We start from the raw sequence: 17,242 nt of genomic DNA, 5'->3' as shown, positions 1-17,242 counted from the left end.
TTATTAAATGAATGAGGCAAATCTTTTGCCTCTTTTCAAAAAAAAGAGGAATGCACGAAAATGCTAGCTCTTCTCGGCGTGTCCTGTTCTGAAAAGAAAAAACATGGCACTGTGGCGCACGGTAAAAACTGTTCATGTGCTTCACTGATCATGCTGCCACGGGCGCAGCGCAGACCCACACCGCACCGAATCCAACCACCGGCCAGTACTAGCTGGAGTAGCAGTACAGAACTTGCCATGCATGCAATGCAAGCACCCTACACTACAGTGCCCACTTGCATGTAGTACGTTCACTGAACCCCGTTGGTATCTAGGAGCCCGGAGAATTAAATGAACTATAGGCAAAAGCTGCAATATACAGATCCATCTAAGCTGCAGCCTGCACCGCAAGCAAACCAGTAATTACAATCGCACGTTAGACACACACTTGACAGCATCGCGCGTGCACGGGTTGTCGCGATTCTATCGTAGAAGACAAGGCCATGTTACTGTGCTATTCAATTAAATGCGGTGATGCACGGTTCTGAAAGCCGTCCCAGTTTAATAACTTAAGGCCTTGTTCGGTAATCACGGAATCTGCGGAGCGGGGAAACTGCAATTTCGCTATTTTGAGATGCAGCTCCGCCCAACTGTTGAAGAGCAGTTGTGGAGCGGAGGGATACCGAACACCGCCTAAGTCACTCAAAACTCGATCGATCGGCACATAGCTAATGCCAATACTGTATTGGGGGTATTCTAGAATGAAAAAAAGTAGTAGTACTACTGTACTGGGGCTAGCTCGCCCACCAAGCGCGACCAACAATCTACTTATGATCTATGCAAGTGGAGCGCGTCCACGAGCCCATCTGCTATCACTGCAGCCTCCTTCCGGCGCCGCTCCATCGCTGCCCGCGCGGCGCCTATATATTCTACCTCAGTCCCGTGGGTCATGTGCAAGCGTGACTCGTGCTAGCTCCCCTGGTCGACCTCCCGCCCTCTCCGTCCATATCCACCCCTCTCCCCGCCCAGCTCGTCGACCGATCTCACCTGCACCCGTGCCTAGCTATAGCGAGCTAGCTACGTCTCTCACCGGAAGCTAGCTAGGTAGCCGCGGGCGCCATGGAGCTGGTGGGGCGGCTGGCGTGGTTGGTGGCGGCGGCGGCGCTGGCGCTGGCGGCGACGGTGGCGAGGTGCGACCCGCAGGTGCCGTGCTACTTCATCTTCGGCGACTCGCTGGTGGACAACGGCAACAACAACTACATCGTGTCCCTGGCGCGCGCCAACTACCCGCCCTACGGCATCGACTTCGCCGGCGGCCCGTCGGGGCGCTTCACCAACGGCCTCACCACCGTGGACGTCATCGGTAATTAACTAACCATGCATGCATATACACACTCCACGTCAAGACCAAATTAACCCGGCCGTCGTCAGCATGCACCACCTACCTACCTTTACACAGGAGCTAGCTACAGGACATATAGGATAGCTCAAGTGAATTGTCGTCTACCACGTACCAGCGCATTCGTTTCGGACACGATCGGTCGATTCGACCATGTTTATGGCGGTCATGGGCGGTGCGTGCATGCATTGCATGCGTATCTGGGCCAGGTGATAGAAAACGGTCCGTAGCTGGCCTGCCTGGCATTCCGATCCTTCCCAAGTACAGCATGCATGCAGCAGTAGGAGTAGTAGAAATGTTCAAGGTAGGTGTGTAAATAAAGGAATGTGGCTGTAGCTCTTCTTGGCTAGGCACCCATCACGTACTACGTCCCAGCGTGGGCCAGCCCGCCGATATAGTACTTGCAGTGGTGTTCAGTGAGGGTTACACGGAATTAAATTTGCCGGGGTATTCATCAAGAACCACTGCCTAGATCCATCGTCCTCCTTCAACTTATAAAACATCAATCGATGGTGCTTACGTACGTCTCTCACTGTCACGTCACGACCTGAAACGTTAACCTTTGTTGTGAATTTTTTTTACCGATATGCGCATGCAGCTCAACTTCTGGGCTTCGACAATTTCATCCCTCCCTACGCCGCGACGGGCGGCGACCAGCTCCTCAACGGCGTCAACTTCGCCTCCGCCGCCGCCGGGATCCGTGCCGAGACCGGCCAGCAGCTGGTACGTCGTGGAGTGTGCATATCACAAGCTCACGACGATCATGCATGTCGCAGAGCCAAAAGAAATTGATCTCATGGAGTGGGCGTGATGCATGCAGGGCGGGCGGATCCCGTTCGCGGGGCAGGTGCAGAACTACCAGACGGCGGTGCAGACGCTGGTGAACATCCTGGGCGACCGGGACACGGCGTCGGAGCGGCTGAGCCAGTGCATCTTCACGGTGGGCATGGGCAGCAACGACTACCTCAACAACTACTTCCAGCCGGCCTTCTACAGCACCGGCAGCCGCTACACGCCGGAGCAGTTCGCCGACTCGCTCATCGCCGACTACCGCCGCTACCTCCAGGCCATGTACAGCTACGGCGCCCGGAAGGTGGCCCTGATCGGGGTCGGCCAGGTCGGCTGCGCCCCCAACGAGCTGGCGCGCTACAGCCCCGACGGCGCCACCTGCGTCGGCCGCATCGACAGCGCCATCCAGATCTTCAACCGGCGGCTGGTCGGCCTCGTGGACCAGATGAACACCCTCCCCGGCGCGCACTTCACCTACATCAACGCCTACAACATCTTCGCCGACATCCTGGCCAACGCCGCCGCCTACGGGTTCACGGAGTCCACCGCCGGGTGCTGCGGCGTGGGCCGGAACAACGGGGAGGTGACGTGCCTGCCGTACCAGGCGCCCTGCGCCAACAGGGACCAGCACATCTTCTGGGACGCCTTCCACCCGTCGGAGGCGGCCAACATCATCGTCGGCCGGCGGTCCTACCGCTCCCAGTCGCCCAACGACGCCTACCCGATGGACATCAGCACGCTCGCGTCCCTTTGATCCCAATCCATGAGCGGTCCATCCAGTACAGAAGTGTACAAGTCCCATTTCCTGTCGCCAATAAGGGCATGGAAAAGGATTGATTCTTTTCGCCTACATTAGCCTGTTTCTCTTTTCATTTTGCGATGAATACGACGCCATGCAGTTTGTAACGGGTATAGACAATAATTGGGTTTCATTCATCTCAAGGATTAAGGTGTTCAGTGGAGAGATGGAGATGTGTTCAGAATTATTTGGTTCATTAGTTGGACAGTTAGAATGGGTTTTCAATTTCATTCATTCAGAGACTGGTTGTGGTTGCGCTCCATTTCGTGCTGAGCACATCACATCACATTTCACATGTGTAGCCTTGAATGTTTCATTCATCATCTCTTATGTACAGCAAGGTATCTTGCCAAGCCCAACCAACAGATCAAACACACGCACACGGCACAAGGATAACAGCCGCTGAAGCATATTGATCACAACACACGGCAGCCATTTCCATTTCCACTCGTTTCTCTTCTCCCGGTTGAAAGAATGCCTTTCACCTCACCACGAGCTACATAAACCTAGGCTCTCTTGGCTTCCTGTTCAGCCTGCATGCACAAGTCAAACCATCGCATCAGGAACGAGGAAAAAAAGATAGAGAGAAACATTCAGAAACAAAAGAGCATATGTGCAGATAGTGTAGGGAACAAGGAGGACTCACGGCTTGGATGATCTTCTCCAGAGCGCCGGGCCCGTGCGTCTCGATGAAGCGCTCGACGGACTTGCGCGCGTCGAGGCTCATCATCTGCAGCACCTTCCTCTGCCTCTCGCTGTAGCCGGGGCTCACGTACTGGCCGATCTTGAAGTAGCGCCGGACATGCGTCTCGTAGATGTAGGCCGCGCCGTTGAAGATCGGCAGCACCAGCCAGCAGCAGAAGAGGAGCTTCATGTATGGCCACAGAGGGAGCCTGAAACATACATACATATACAGGCAGAGCGAAATATGAGAAATTCAGAACAATAACTGAACTAGTCAAGCAGAGGGTTACTGCTGGCTTACCACTGCAGAGCTTTCCAGCATGAGAGCTCAAAGAGGGTGATCAGGGAGTACAGCACCCAATAGGTAAGCCATTGCTGATCATCCAGGGAAGAAGGGCTCTCGATTGCGCGCATCGACGCATATCTAATCGTGCAAGAAAAAACAACCATTGTTAGAATTCAGAGCACAGTGTTCAAATATCTCTCAAACCAACCGTTCTTTCTGATGAATCACTTACAGCGGATAAAGCAGCATGATTCCTGGCCTGTGGAGTGCAACATAGGAGAAATACAAATTTTAGAGCTGTTCACAAGGAAATGAACAAAAGCAGCAACGTGAATAAACAGGTGTGATCTGCTTACCCAACAAGGGAATCCAAATGCCTGGCAAGGGCACCAAGAACACCCATGATTCGTCGCTGCGGCTTGCAAGAAAGCTTTCTCCGAGGTTTCTTGCCGTCCTCGGTCGGTCGGTCTGTCGGTATGGGACGGTGTGGATGACAAGGGACACACCTGATGGTTTTATACTTGTGTTGGGGCAGTTTAAAACTGGGGTTTAAAGGTGGGCAAGGAAGGAACCCTTGCAGATACGATGCGAAGTCTCCCTTACTCTTGGCCCAAGGAAAGCAAGAACAAACCGGAGGGTCTCAGGCGATTGCACGTTTCGCCAGCAAACTTTTGCAAGGTTGCACGACCAGAGGGCTACCTTAGGTGACATGCATCGGAAGTTTCCATTTTCAGTTCAGTTCAGAGTCAGTGGGCGCGGCTTTCTTAAAGAAACCCTGCTTTCCATGCGCCTGTCGTTGTCTCGCCTAGCTTGTTGTGCAGGGAAGTGCTGATCAATGAATCTACCAAATGATGGCTCTACTTTCTGGACCGTAGAGTATAGATTACAGATCTGAACTGATATTACTCTCTCCGCTTCCAAAATAAGTGTTGCGGTTTTAGTTCAACATACCACTTATTTTGGAACGGAAGGAGTATGTGTTAAGGGGCCAGAACACATGCTGGTAGGAACATGAGGCCCCAAAAAATACTCGAATCGACAACATTTGGCTATTTAAATGTCCCCGTGCTTGTGATATGCCATGGTATGTACCCCCTTTGTAAACTTTCATAAGACGTCTAAGGTCACGCTTTAGTGACCTAAAACGTCTTATAAAAGTTTATGGAGGGAGTACTATTCTAAGGAAAATATTCTTGCACATTTGCTCGCAAAAGTTTTTACAAGCAATGGACTGATTGCTAAACTAACATCTTGAGAAATGCAGAAAAGGCTACTACAGCTTCCCTTTTGCCTACCATTCAAATACCAAAGAAATAAGTGGAACAGGAACACTCCACTGTTTCTTTCTGACATTCCACTATTACCAACTGAAAATTTAGTGGAATGTGGCATCTTTGAATGATCGTTCTTCAGCGTGCTTTTAGCTCCTGCAAACATGCTTACAGTCCTTGATCTTGCGTCAACAACTGGAACTGACATCCCCCCTTAGTTATTGTTTTTTCATTTTTTGATATTTGTGTGGCATGTCCTGCTACTTTTGTTACTGAAGTCAAGCATCCGCGGGCCAACTGTATCATTTACTGACCAGCCAAACGAGTACTTTTCCATGCATGGGAACATCGAACCTGTTAACTCCGGTTTGTCTGCAACAAGCTGCCTCTTTGCAGGTTGCTGTGAAACATTATCTGCACAACCTGGTCTCTTGCTTCTTTCATCAACTAGGGAAACACCCTTCCTGCCATCTATATTCAGAACATCGCGAGTAGACTTACTTGCCCAAATAGACTTACTTGCCACACTAGTTGAAAGAGAAGGATGTGCTCCCTGATAAGAGTATCTGGCATCGACATCTTTTGTACAGTAGTCATGGAACTTACTTGCCGCACTACTGGGAAGAGAAGGATGTGCTCGCTGATAAGAGTTTCTCGACTCAGCATTTTTTGTACCGTAGTCATGAAAAGATATGTTTGATGCTGAAAATAGATTTGCTCCAGGTACTTGGCAGGGAGGTTGGTGGGTACGAACAGATCTAGGATCTTCGTAAACCAATGAAGTGGGATTTTGGTACTTCCCCTGCATGCTTGTATTTAATGACCACTGTGGAAATGAAGGAGAAGATCGATTTACTGCTGAACCAACAAAAGTGTGTTCTTCTGCATACATGCTTGATGCAGGATTGCCTAAGTGCAAGTATTGGTTCCGATGAATGCTTATCAACTCGGGTGGCTGAGACAACTCCATATGCCTGGTCCTTGAGTTGCCTATGACATATTCTTTGTTTACCTGAGCTTGCCGGCCAAACTGACTGCCTGAATTCCAAGTGTAATCTTTAACTGCTGAAGAAACAATATTAGTCTGTGGCAGCCTATGATTTTGAGCATCATTGACAATAGGCCTTGCCTCTGCAAAAGTACTGTTGGGAATCCTTGGCAAAGTATCTGACGATTCATGAACACGAGTTCTTGGTATCACAGAATCTTGATAAGGGAACACCTTCTTTGGGGGCAACTGGCATGAAACTGATGAGGGACGGTCTCCAACAACATTTTTGTCAATCCACTTCCCTGTAGTTGGTACCTCCTGCTCCATGCTACCTTTACAAAGTGAGACTGTCTTGCCCATTAAGCGCATGGTGGGTTGGTACGAATGACAATTATCACGTCTCACAAAACCATCTGGGGCCTTTTTCCCAGCTTGAGAATCGCTGAAACCAATCTTATTCTGACTTTGCATAGCACTGGTCATGCCACTCACCTGCTTCTGTTGTTGGCATCTTACTATGTTCATTGATCGTCCATTCATAAAGTTATTTTCACCTGTCCTCGGATCATAGCTTGAGATCTCCATCTTTTCAAGGCCAGGTAGCTCCATAAAAGGCAAACTAATACTTGCCGGAGAGCGACCTGGGTAATTTTTTGAGTACCAGCTACCTTGGTCATCCATTGATAATGATGTGCATGTATCCACAGACTTTCTACTTTCATGATACGCATTGCTTGCAACTTTACAAGGAATAGAAGCAGGGACATATTCCTGGGCAGGCATACTCCTGCAGGAAGACATGCCATCTGCATTTATTCCTGCATTGACAGTCCTCTGTGACATAACCGAGGACGATAGATTGCCTTCACCTGAAGGATGGTATTCGGTTGGAACAAGTCGACCAGAGATACCAGTGCTCTTCTTGCCATGGACTGCTGCATCTCTATCTTTTTCAATTGCTTCAGTTCTGGTTCTCACAGACATTGAACTGGTACCAGGTCTTGTCATTTCCTGAAAGCGGCTTGTGTTTGTGTAGAAATGACCCTGCGGATGGTTGCTAGAACCAGATTTTGCTCCGTCCTTACTATAAGAACTTAAAACAGGACCATGAGTAGATTTCAGCTGCATTTCAGGAAGACAAGTTTTCACCATGGTGACACTTACATTGTTTAGACCATGGCCAGCTGCATCTCTATCTTCTGCAACTGCTTCCGTTCTGGTTCTCACGGCCGCTGAACTGGTAGCAGGTCTTTCCATTTCCTGAAAGCAGTTTGTGTTTGTGTAGAAACGATCCTGCGGATGGTTGCTAGAACCAGATTTTGCTCTGTCGTTACAATAAGAACTTAAACCAGGAACATGTGTAGATTTCAGCTGCATTTCAGGAAGACAAGTTTTCGCTATGGTGACACTTGTATTGTTTGGACCATGGACAGTTGCATCTCTATCTTCTGTAACTGCTGCAGTTATGGTTCTCACGGCCGCTGAACTGGTACCAGGTCTTTTCATTTCCTGAAAGCAGTTTGTGTTTGTATAGAAACAACCCTGCGGATGGTTGCTAGGACAAGATTTTGCTCCATCGTTACAATAAGAACTTAAAGCAGGAACATGAGTAGATTCCAGCTGCGTTTCAGGAAGACTAGTTTTCTCCATGGTGACACTTGCATTGTTTACACCATGGACTGCTGCATCTTCTTTTTTAATTGCCTCAGTTCTGGTTCTCACGGCCTCTGAACAAGAACTTAAAGCAGGAACATGAGTAGATTCCAGCTGCGTTTCAGGAAGACTAGTTTTCGCCATGGTGACACTTGCATTGTTTACAACATGGATTGCTGCATCTTCTTTTTTAATTGCCTCAGTTCTGGTTCTCACAGCCACTGAACTGGTACCAGGTCTTTCCATTTCCTGAAAGCAGTCTGTGTTTGTGTAGAAACGACCCTGTGCACAGTTGCTAGTACCAGATTTTGCTCCCTCGTTACAATAAGAACTTAAAGCAGGAACATCGGTAGATTTCAGCTGCATTTCAGGAAGAGAAGTTTTCGCCATGGTAACACTAGCATGATTTAGCAGACCATCAAACTCAGCAGAGGAAGAATGACTCCTTCCTGCATCATTGAGTAAGATGCATGTTGACCCTTTGTCAGGACTCTGTTCCTTCTTCACTGAGTCTTCAAGGGGGGGTGATGTTTGCTTTGAAATGTCAGCAATAGGCATTAGCTCCAATGGTTCAGTTTCTGATATGGCATCTGGCCCATTTTGATTTTCTACAAAAGAATCTTCTATAATAGTAGGAAGTATGTCAACTCCAGTATGAAACATAACTTTTGAGCTTTCTAAAAGAGGTAGATCTCCAAAAATATCATCCTTGGGTGGGCATGCAACATGCTTCACTACTTCACAGCCAAGATTTACAGGATAATCAGTTGGCCTGCTGATTTTTATGCTTCGTTCGTGATCCATTCCTCTCACGGACTGTTTCTTCAAGCTGTTTCTGTGGGTTGACATCTGATCCTGTCGCTCTTGCAATTTCTTCCTCATAACGAGTTCTCTTAGTGTAGGAATAGTACAGCCTTTTCGTTTTCTCAACAAACTCTTATGGAGCATGCGTTGAAGTAAGCGAGATGCTGGTTGGAGTTTAGAGGTTCTCTCCTGTTAAAGAAAACATCTTACATATTATTAGCTGAGAATAACAAGGTAAGCTGACTATGTAGAGGAAACTCGAACATGGAATTAGGTGGTTAGTCAATAGAACTTCTATGTAATCCGACCAGTAAATAATACTATGTGGTATGCACTTTCAATGTTTCTTTGTACAGGTTTTCAAAGAAAGAGCAACGCGCATGTTTAAAATTATGGAAAAGTAAATGTGGATAACTAACCTAAATCTAGAACATGTAACTTAACAGTCCTAGAAACCATGATTCTCTAATCTTACAATAGGCCCAAAACAAAATCAAAACTACACTTTGATTAAAAACCAGAGATTCGACCCCTTGAACTTAGAAAAGCATGTCAACACCACAGGGCAGTCAAAATTTCAAGGTAATTCTGCCATGTCAGTAGCTTAATTGACCAAAATTCACCATGAAATGGCATCATAGCCAGCAATGGTAAATAAATAACACCCTCCTTGAACGCAACTTTGTCCTCACTCTGGCTAGTTCTCTGGGGCCATTCTAGATCCCAGGCGCAATGACCAGGAACTAGTGGGTTTGGTCGGGGCATTACAAAGGCAGCAAGTGGTCTGGGAGGGTAAAATTGGCTTATTCCTTTCTACAGTTCATCAAGTAGTTAAGTACACACTATATGCACCATTGGCCTGTTCTACCCTCAAAAGAACGGGAACATAAATTCTGTAGATTTTTTTTCCGGGAACACACACAGCTTGCCCCTCAATGCACGGATAGAAAGAATATGGTTACAACTGTACAAGCCTAAGACTAAGCCAAAACAACTAGCCACTCAACACAAGACCGGCTGTTGGACCAACATCACAACTGAGAACACAAAACAAACCCTGGCCTAGCAACCATCCATAAAAGTGCACATGACGCATCCCCCACCACGAGAAGAGAGAATCCAACTTTGCAGAGAAGGGGAAAAATGGGCCCCTCCCAAATTAGAGAAGGCAAAAGTTGATGGTGTCACGGACCGCCGGCCTCACACTACAACGGTGCCAAGGCCCTAGAATCGCTGCTGGCGTCTTGAATGCTACATCACCACACCTCGTCATATCCCTCGTTGGTCGCAACCTACACCTGCAATCATCAGCCGATACTTGTCGTGTGGCCCCATGCTTCCAAGACGCCACGACACGGGACCCATCCTCCACGATCCTCACTACCCATGACGTCCAAGGTAACCGCATTTGCATGTTGCAGCCTTGTAGGCACACCTAGATTCTACCAGCTAGAGCCAAGGCGAGTGTCACCGGTTCACGCACTAAGCTAGGGTCAGACGTCTAAGAACAACGCTTAGAACAAAGGAGCAATGTCATCTGCGCCACGACAATTTGATTTGGCAAGCCAAATCATGTTTTTCACTCAGGGAACCAGATCACGAGGGTTGGGGGTGAATGTGGGCTCCTAGATGACACCACCAATCAGACGATGCTCGAGGGCAGCCCTCCTCTCAACACCGACAAGTTCAAGCAGGGTTTCGCCTGAAGCGCCGCGGCAATAACACACGCAATGGCGCAACTCCATGATGAGCCATCAATAGAACCCTGACAATGCCTACAATAGTGTTAGCCCAAGAACCTGGTTCGCACACCACGCCGGCGACAGAAGCCACCATACGCCTAGCATTAAGTCCAACATGAGCCTACCACGACAACAACACCATCGACTACCCCCTGCCAGACGCTGGCCAACCCCACATGGCCAGCCGAAACAACCACCACACACCAAGCACACCTCATGGACCACCTGCAGGCACCGCTCTGGAAAGCCGAAGTCCCAGGGATCCCAGGCCAACATTGGCGCGTTCTGTTCGGCTCAAGAGACGAGACAATAGGGAATTGTGGATGAGAGAGGTGGCTGAGAGACCCCGCCGCGGACATAGGCGATGGCAGCGGGGAGGAGAGGACCCACACATCAATGCCCTAGCAGGGACTAGCGCCACAACATGATGAGGAGCATCCCACCGACATCACCATGGATTCATCGCCAAGGCCAGGTTGACCAATGACAAGAGCTCGTGTACACGCTATATAAACCAAGGTGAGTTCACTCCTCTTTGAGCTACCTTTGCGTTTGAATGAGATCTGACTACTACCTCAAGCCGACACCTTATGCATGCTTAGGTACAAAGGCAAGTACCAAGGAGAAGCAAGTAAGAAGCCCAAGACCCAAGTGAGGAGCGAAGACTCGAGGAAGAAGGAAAGGAAAAGAGGGAAGTGTTCCTGGTGCACTACCAGACAGTCCGGCAACCACCTGCGTGACCCCAAAACGTCTATGTTTTGCCCGGACGAATCCAGCAGATAGTCTGGGAAATCACCGGACGAAAACCAAAAACCGTATATTTCCTCCAGACGAATTCGCGGACTACCAGTCATTTCTCCGAACGTGCAACTACACCTCCACATCCGGACTGTCTGGTCCCTGCGCCCCGGACTGTCCAGCAGTGCAAAATGGCGCCAAAGGATAGCACAACCGGACTTTCCGCCCCCAACCTGGATTGTCCGGTAGTACTGTTTATGCACATTTTTTGGGCAGCGCCCGTGTATCTCCTCCCCGTACCCTTTCGGTCCTAGACTATAAATACCATGCCCCTCAATAGATCTAGTGTTAGCAAAGTACTCCCTCCGTCCGAAAAAGTTTGTCCTTCAAATGAATGTATCTAGCACTAAGTTAGTGCTAGGTACATCCATTTGAGGAGCAAGCTTGGGACAAGCTTTTCTGGACGGAGGGAGTATACACTAAGAACTTGGGAGAGCTTTGCTCAATCTACCTACCCCAAGGGGATCAAGGCGTCCTATGCAGAGAAGAATCCAACCGGCTTACAAGACCTCTATGTGGAGATGAATCCTTCTGGATTACAACGCCTCCTCTCTTCCAATTAGGGACGAACTATCTCTCAAGCCTTCCATTTCTCATGGAGATTTAGGGATTAACTACCGCCATGTTTTTTCTTTCATTTGCTTGTTATTGGATCTTGAGGTTCCTCTTGCATTGACCTTACGATTTGAGTTAGTACTTTTGTTGTGAACCTTATCCGTGCGTATGTCCCTCTTAATCCTCCCTTATTCCTCGTGTTCATCCATGAATCCCTGTCCAATCATGAAGATCAGGCCACCCCTACAATTTGCCGTGTATCACCCCGGCCGCCGATGGAGCAGGAACCATGCCTTCATTGCCATACAGACGCCGGCGACAGGTCCTGATGTCGCGCCGATGGGGAGCTGTCGGCTGACGGACCACCAATGCAGCCAACCGCCAGCACCAAACCCCTGTCGGCTCAAGCCGCCGCTCGTGGACCTATCCTTCGCCGTCGCTGCGGGCCAGAACAAGCCCGGCCACCACCATCCGGGGAGGGCGATGCAGGGTGTGGTTTTTCATTCAATTAATCAAGGTATTGGATTACTACCTCTAAATCCTATGGATTAAACATCTACTTCCAATGTCCACCTTCAAATGGCTAAAACAGGCACATTGCAGCAGAAATTTTAACCGCGGTGCTACATAATGTGGGTCTTGTTGGACGCATTGTGTTCACTGTTTATGTCTGCCAGCAGAAACATAGAGCAAGCAAATGACATTAAATTACCAATGTGACAAGGGCCTTCCTAAAAGCTAGTACTAAACTGAAGATCATATATGAAGTTGAACCGAGAGAACGGCTGCTAGCGAATACTCGGGGAAGGGCAAGCAAAGCGGGGGCACCAACCGTACCTTGTGCTTCAAAAGGAAGCTAGATTGGAGCGCTCTCCGCCGCCTCTTAGCCCTCTCGGCACCGCCGCTCCCGCGAGATCCCTTCCTCTTCGTCGCCTTCCCCAAACCATCTCCCATGCCGCCACCCACGGCGAAGTCTCCGCCCGCAGCGCAGATACCCAGCCGCGCCCGCAACGCCGCAAGCTCGTCGGCCCACCAGCGCGACCGCGGCGTCGGGTCCATTGGCGGGAGCTGCGGCGTCTCCGTGTCCCCGCCCTCGGAGCCTCCGAATGGCCAGCACTTGGCCGCGTCCACGGCCCGCATCCTGGCGGCGAACCCCCTGCGGCATTCGGTCGAACAGGTCAGCATGCATCAGCCGCGTGTCCCGGGAAAACAGGCGGAGGCAAGACGAGAGTAGGGTACCGTATGGAGAAAGCCTCGGCCGCCGCTTCGGCCGCGGCCTCCGCCGCGGCCATTTGGCTCCCGCGCGGTGCGTCTCGCCGGCGAGGGTCGTTGGCCGGGAGGGCTGCGAAGCTACGAGCGAGACTGGGAGAGAAGGCGGAACAAGTAGACAAAAAGAAGTCGGGGGGCTCGGGAGGGAGTGACGAGGTGGGACCCAGTGCGCGGCGGATTTGACGCTGGACCTGACCAGACCGCATTTTATTAAATCCCTGCGTCGGGCGGCGCGCGCGCCTGGTCTCTTCTGCCCGGCATGGTGTGCTGTACACTCTCGTGGTGGACCAAGACCCGAGAGGACCAACAAGGAAGAGGCAGCCGGCCATATGACTCTTCGCTAAAAAAAAAAGCCGGCCGTACGAGGCCAACTTCACTGCACCATCTTAAACGGACGTCTGTTTTATCCGGATTATAAGGCATGTACAATAATGGCATATGGATACATATGCCCCATAACAAAAAGTAATTTGAGGCATTTATTTATATTTTTTCACAATGCAAGATATTACTAATGAGCCTCATTAAGAAATAGAAAATAATGACTTTAGTACACATGCATCTTTACTTTTTATTCAATCTTTTTAGTTTTAGTCACCGGACCATATTTTTTCTCTTCAAGCATTCGCCTCCTGAGAGGATCCCGCTTCTCTATCCGAACCTACTTTACATCATATCCGATCCTACATGGCATGCGAGGCATCATCTTGAGGCTATGCATTATACACGCCCTTATACGTTTGGGATGGCAATGGTAGCAAAAAGGCATGCGTGTCCTGCTTCTCTTAGAGACGTCCAGCGCAGTCGACTACCCCAAAATGTCCGTCCGTGCGTTTGCCCCCGTGGTCGCCCTGCAGCAGCAGCATCAGCCGCGCCCTCCGCCGCGCCAGCCGCGCACGCCGGCGCCCAGGCACGCTCGCTGTCTAGCCCGTCGCGCCGTGCGACAGCTAGCTAGCTAGCACACCCGCCGCCCCGTGCCATAGCTAGCTAGCTCTCCCGCAAAGCCGCTTGCCATAGCTAGCTAGCTAGCTATCCCGCACAGCCGCTCGCGCACACGCCGCCGTCGCCCGCGCGCACATCGCACACCAGCCGTCGCTCGCGCCACCGCTCGCGCGCACATCGCACACCAGCCGTCGCCCGCGCGCTCGCGCCGCCACCGCATGCTGCGCCGACCTCGCCACGCTCGCGCGCGTCCGCCTGGCCGCGCCCGCCGCTCGGCAGCCCCGCGCTCGCGCCGCCCGCGCACGCCGCCTTGCCGCGCTTGCTTCATCTGCCCTAGCTGCCCCCGCGCACCCGCCTGACCGCGCTCGCCTCGCCTCGTTGCCGTTCGCCTGCCGTCCTCCCGTGCTGGCTGCCGCGCTCGTCGCCTGTCGTGTCGGACGTCCGCAGCCAGCGCGCACTCGCCGCTTAACCGCTCCGCGTGGCGTCCCGCTCCGGCCGCCACCCGTGCCCGCGCCACGCCCCGGCCCGCGCCCGCCTCGCCGCCGGACGCGCCTCGCCCCGCTCAGCCCCGCCCCCGCGCTCGTAGCCGCCGGTTCGGCCCGCCTCGACGCCCACCGCCCACCAGCGCCCGCGCGCTCGCCGGGTGCTCCTTCCTTGCCGGAGCTCGTCATGGAGGCAAGCGGTAGCACGAAGCGGGCATCCATGGACGTGGAAAAGAGAAAAAAGAGGAGAGAGGGGACGAGTGGGAAGATGGGCCCTTTTTATCCGTATGACAGGCGGGCCACCGTGCACACGCAAGCGGACCGAGACGGACGAGAAGTGGCCAAAGAGTGTCCGTCTGTGTCCGCTTCAGTCTCAAAACGAGACTAAATTTGGTCCAGAGATAGGGTGAAGCGGACACGAAACGGATAAAAAAGTAAAATAAGGTCTGCCGCTGGGCCGCCTCGTTTGTCCGTTTTACCCCAAACGGACGGGGTCGGACATGATAGGGTCGCGCTGTAGAGTTGGCCTGAGACCAACTCCACAACGCGACCCATACAGTCCGTTTTTGCCCGCATGGGGTAAAATCTGGCCCAGCAGGCACACCCAAACAGACAAGTATGTTCATTGGTGTCCGTTTTTGTCCGGCCCAATTCCAAAGCCAGACCAAACTTGTGCCACAAATACTTCCGAACGGATAGAAATGGGTGCTCTTCTCGCCTTTCTCGTTCCCTCCCGTCCGCCTGTGCCTTCTCTCTGGCCCACAAATCAGTGAGATTGAACTGTCGCCCCAGCGCGCACGACGCCGTGCGCGGCCACCGTCGTCTGGTTCGCCATAACCCAGGCCTCCAGGGCGTACGCAGCCACTATCACGTGAGGCATAATCTAATTGAAAGTTAAAATCATGATGACAAGTTTCATGGATATCATTATTCTTTATAGCATACGTGTCATTACAATAATCATCATAGATAGGAAGGATGCTTTCATCATAATAAATTTGCTCATCAAAATTTTGGGGACAAAAAGTACCATCTTCATCAAACATAGCATCCTCAAAATTGTGGCTTTGCATATCATTAGCATCATGGATATTCAAAGAATTCATACTAACAACATTGCAATCATGCTTATCATCTAAAGATTTAGTGCCAAACTTTTTAATACATTCTTCTTCTAACACTTTGGCACAATTATCGGAATCCTTATTTTCACGAAAGACATTAAAAAGATGAAGCATATGAGGCAACCTTAATTCCATATTCGATTGCAAGATCTAAATATATACCTTCAAGCGCTAACCTCCCCGGCAACGGCGTTAGAAAAAAGCTTGATGTCTACTACACAACCTTCTTCTTGTAGACGTTGTTGGGCCTCCAAGTGCAGAGTTTGTAGGATAGTATCAAATTTTCCTCAAGTGGATGACCGAAGGTTTATCAATCCGTGGGAGGCATAGGATGAATATGGTCTCTCTCAACCAACCCTGCAACCAAATAACAAAGAGTCTCTTGTGTCCCCAACACACCCAATACAATGGTAAATTGTATAAGTGCACTAGTTCGGCGAAGAGATGGTGATACAAGTGCAATATGGATGGTAGATATAAGTTTTTGTAATCTGAAAATATAAAAACAGCAAGGTAACTAATGATAAAAGTGGGCGAAAACAGTATTGCAATGCGTTGAAACAAGGCCTAGGGTTCATACTTTCACTAGTGCAAGTTCTCTCAACAAGGATAACATAATTGGATCATATAACAATCCATCAACATACAACAAAGAGTCACTCCAAAGTCACTAATAGCGGAGAACAAATGAAGAGATTATTGTAGGGTAGAAAACCACCTCAAAGTTATTCTTTCCGATCAATCCATTGGGTTATTTCTATAAGTGTCACAAACAGCCCTAGAGTTCGTAGTAAAATAACACCTTAAGACACAAATCAATCAAAACCCTAATGTCACCTAGATACTCCAATGTCACCTCAATCTGCGGGTATGATTATACGATGTGCATCACACAATCTCAGTTTCATCTATTCAATCAACACAAAGAACTTCAAAGAGTGCTCCAAAGTTTCTACCGGAGAGTCAAGACGAAAACGTGTGCCAACCCCTATGCATAAGTTCACAAGGTCACAGAACTCGCAAGTTGATCACCAAAACATACATCAAGTAGATCACGTGAATATCCCAATGTCACCACAGATAAGCACATTCAAGACATACATCAAGTGTTCTCAAATCCTTAAAGACTCAATCCGATAAGATAACTTCAAAGCGAAAACTCAATTCATCACAAGGAGATAGAGGGGGAGAAACATCATAAGATCCAACTATAATAGCAAAGCTCGCGGTACATCAAGATCGTGCCGTATCAAGAACACGATAGAGAGAGATCAAACACATAGCTACTGGTGCATACCCTTAGCCCCGAGGGCGAACTACTCCCTCCTTGTTATGGAGAGCGCCGGGATGATGAAGATGGCCACCGGTGATGGATCCCCTCTCCGGCAGGGTGCCGAAATAGGGTCCCGATTGGTTTTTGGTGGCTACAGAGGCTTGCGGCAGCGGAACTCCTGATCTAGGTTTCTTTTCGGGGGTTTATGTATTTATAGGAATTTTTGGCGTCGGTCTCACGTCAGGGGGGTCTCCGAGTCATCCACGAGATAGGGGGCAAGCCCAAGGGGTAGGGCGCGCCCTCCACCCTCGTGGATGGATCGGGACTCTTCTGGCCCAACTATTTTACTCCGGGGGCTTCTTTTGGTCCATAAAAAATCATCAAAATGGCACATCAATTGGA

The 17,242-nt window shown here is 50.1% G+C and overlaps 3 protein-coding genes across 3 annotated transcripts; 1 reads left to right on the top strand and 2 right to left on the bottom strand.

The window, feature by feature from the left end:
- The first annotated feature begins 887 nt into the window (after positions 1-887).
- Positions 888-3,109, top strand: LOC125544714 (GDSL esterase/lipase At5g45670-like). Its single transcript, XM_048708457.2, has 3 exons — positions 888-1,342; positions 1,977-2,101; positions 2,199-3,109. The coding sequence occupies exons 1-3, from the start codon at positions 1,099-1,101 to the stop codon at positions 2,919-2,921; spliced, it is 1,092 nt and encodes a 363-aa protein (XP_048564414.2). The 5' UTR covers positions 888-1,098; the 3' UTR covers positions 2,922-3,109.
- Positions 3,110-3,254: 145 nt separating this feature from the next.
- Positions 3,255-4,957, bottom strand: HVA22F (HVA22-like protein F). The gene is made up of 5 exons (XM_048708458.2): positions 4,293-4,957; positions 4,169-4,195; positions 3,952-4,074; positions 3,613-3,859; positions 3,255-3,499 (listed from the first exon to the last, which is right to left on the bottom strand). Exons 1-5 carry the CDS (start codon positions 4,337-4,339, stop codon positions 3,473-3,475), a joined length of 471 nt encoding a protein of 156 aa, XP_048564415.1. The 5' UTR covers positions 4,340-4,957; the 3' UTR covers positions 3,255-3,472.
- Positions 4,958-5,112: 155 nt separating this feature from the next.
- LOC125544713 (uncharacterized) lies at positions 5,113-13,208 on the bottom strand. The gene is made up of 3 exons (XM_048708456.2): positions 12,990-13,208; positions 12,588-12,906; positions 5,113-8,844 (listed from the first exon to the last, which is right to left on the bottom strand). The coding sequence occupies exons 1-3, from the start codon at positions 13,040-13,042 to the stop codon at positions 5,437-5,439; spliced, it is 3,780 nt and encodes a 1,259-aa protein (XP_048564413.2). The 5' UTR covers positions 13,043-13,208; the 3' UTR covers positions 5,113-5,436.
- Positions 13,209-17,242: the final 4,034 nt, after the last annotated feature.

Source organism: Triticum urartu, chromosome 3A (genome assembly GCF_056163025.1).
Source record: "Triticum urartu cultivar PI428250 chromosome 3A, HENAU_Tu73, whole genome shotgun sequence".
Lineage (NCBI taxonomy): Eukaryota > Viridiplantae > Streptophyta > Magnoliopsida > Poales > Poaceae > Triticum > Triticum urartu.
The sequence above is the reverse complement of the archived record's forward strand: the minus strand, read 5'-3'. Positions and strand labels throughout refer to the sequence as shown.

What these genes read in the sequence shown, in the direction of transcription:
- LOC125544714 (XM_048708457.2), top strand. Translation starts at nt 1,099, where the DNA reads ATGGAGCTGGTGGGGCGGCTGGCGTGGTTGGTGGCGGCGGCGGCGCTG. An exon ending in CACCACCGTGGACGTCATCG is followed by an intron (nt 1,343 to 1,976) that starts GTAATTAACTAA and finishes ATGCGCATGCAG; the next exon opens with CTCAACTTCTGGGCTTCGAC. An exon ending in CCGAGACCGGCCAGCAGCTG is followed by an intron (nt 2,102 to 2,198) that starts GTACGTCGTGGA and finishes TGATGCATGCAG; the next exon opens with GGCGGGCGGATCCCGTTCGC.
- HVA22F (XM_048708458.2), bottom strand. Translation starts at nt 4,339, where the DNA reads ATGGGTGTTCTTGGTGCCCTTGCCAGGCATTTGGATTCCCTTGTTGG. An exon ending in ATCATGCTGCTTTATCCGCT is followed by an intron (nt 4,075 to 4,168) that starts GTAAGTGATTCA and finishes TTGCACGATTAG; the next exon opens with ATATGCGTCGATGCGCGCAA. An exon ending in TGCTGGAAAGCTCTGCAGTG is followed by an intron (nt 3,860 to 3,951) that starts GTAAGCCAGCAG and finishes TGTATGTTTCAG; the next exon opens with GCTCCCTCTGTGGCCATACA.
- LOC125544713 (XM_048708456.2), bottom strand. Translation starts at nt 13,042, where the DNA reads ATGGCCGCGGCGGAGGCCGCGGCCGAAGCGGCGGCCGAGGCTTTCTCC. An exon ending in GCCGAGGCTTTCTCCATACG is followed by an intron (nt 12,907 to 12,989) that starts GTACCCTACTCT and finishes CGAATGCCGCAG; the next exon opens with GGGGTTCGCCGCCAGGATGC. An exon ending in GCTTCCTTTTGAAGCACAAG is followed by an intron (nt 8,845 to 12,587) that starts GTACGGTTGGTG and finishes TTTCTTTAACAG; the next exon opens with GAGAGAACCTCTAAACTCCA.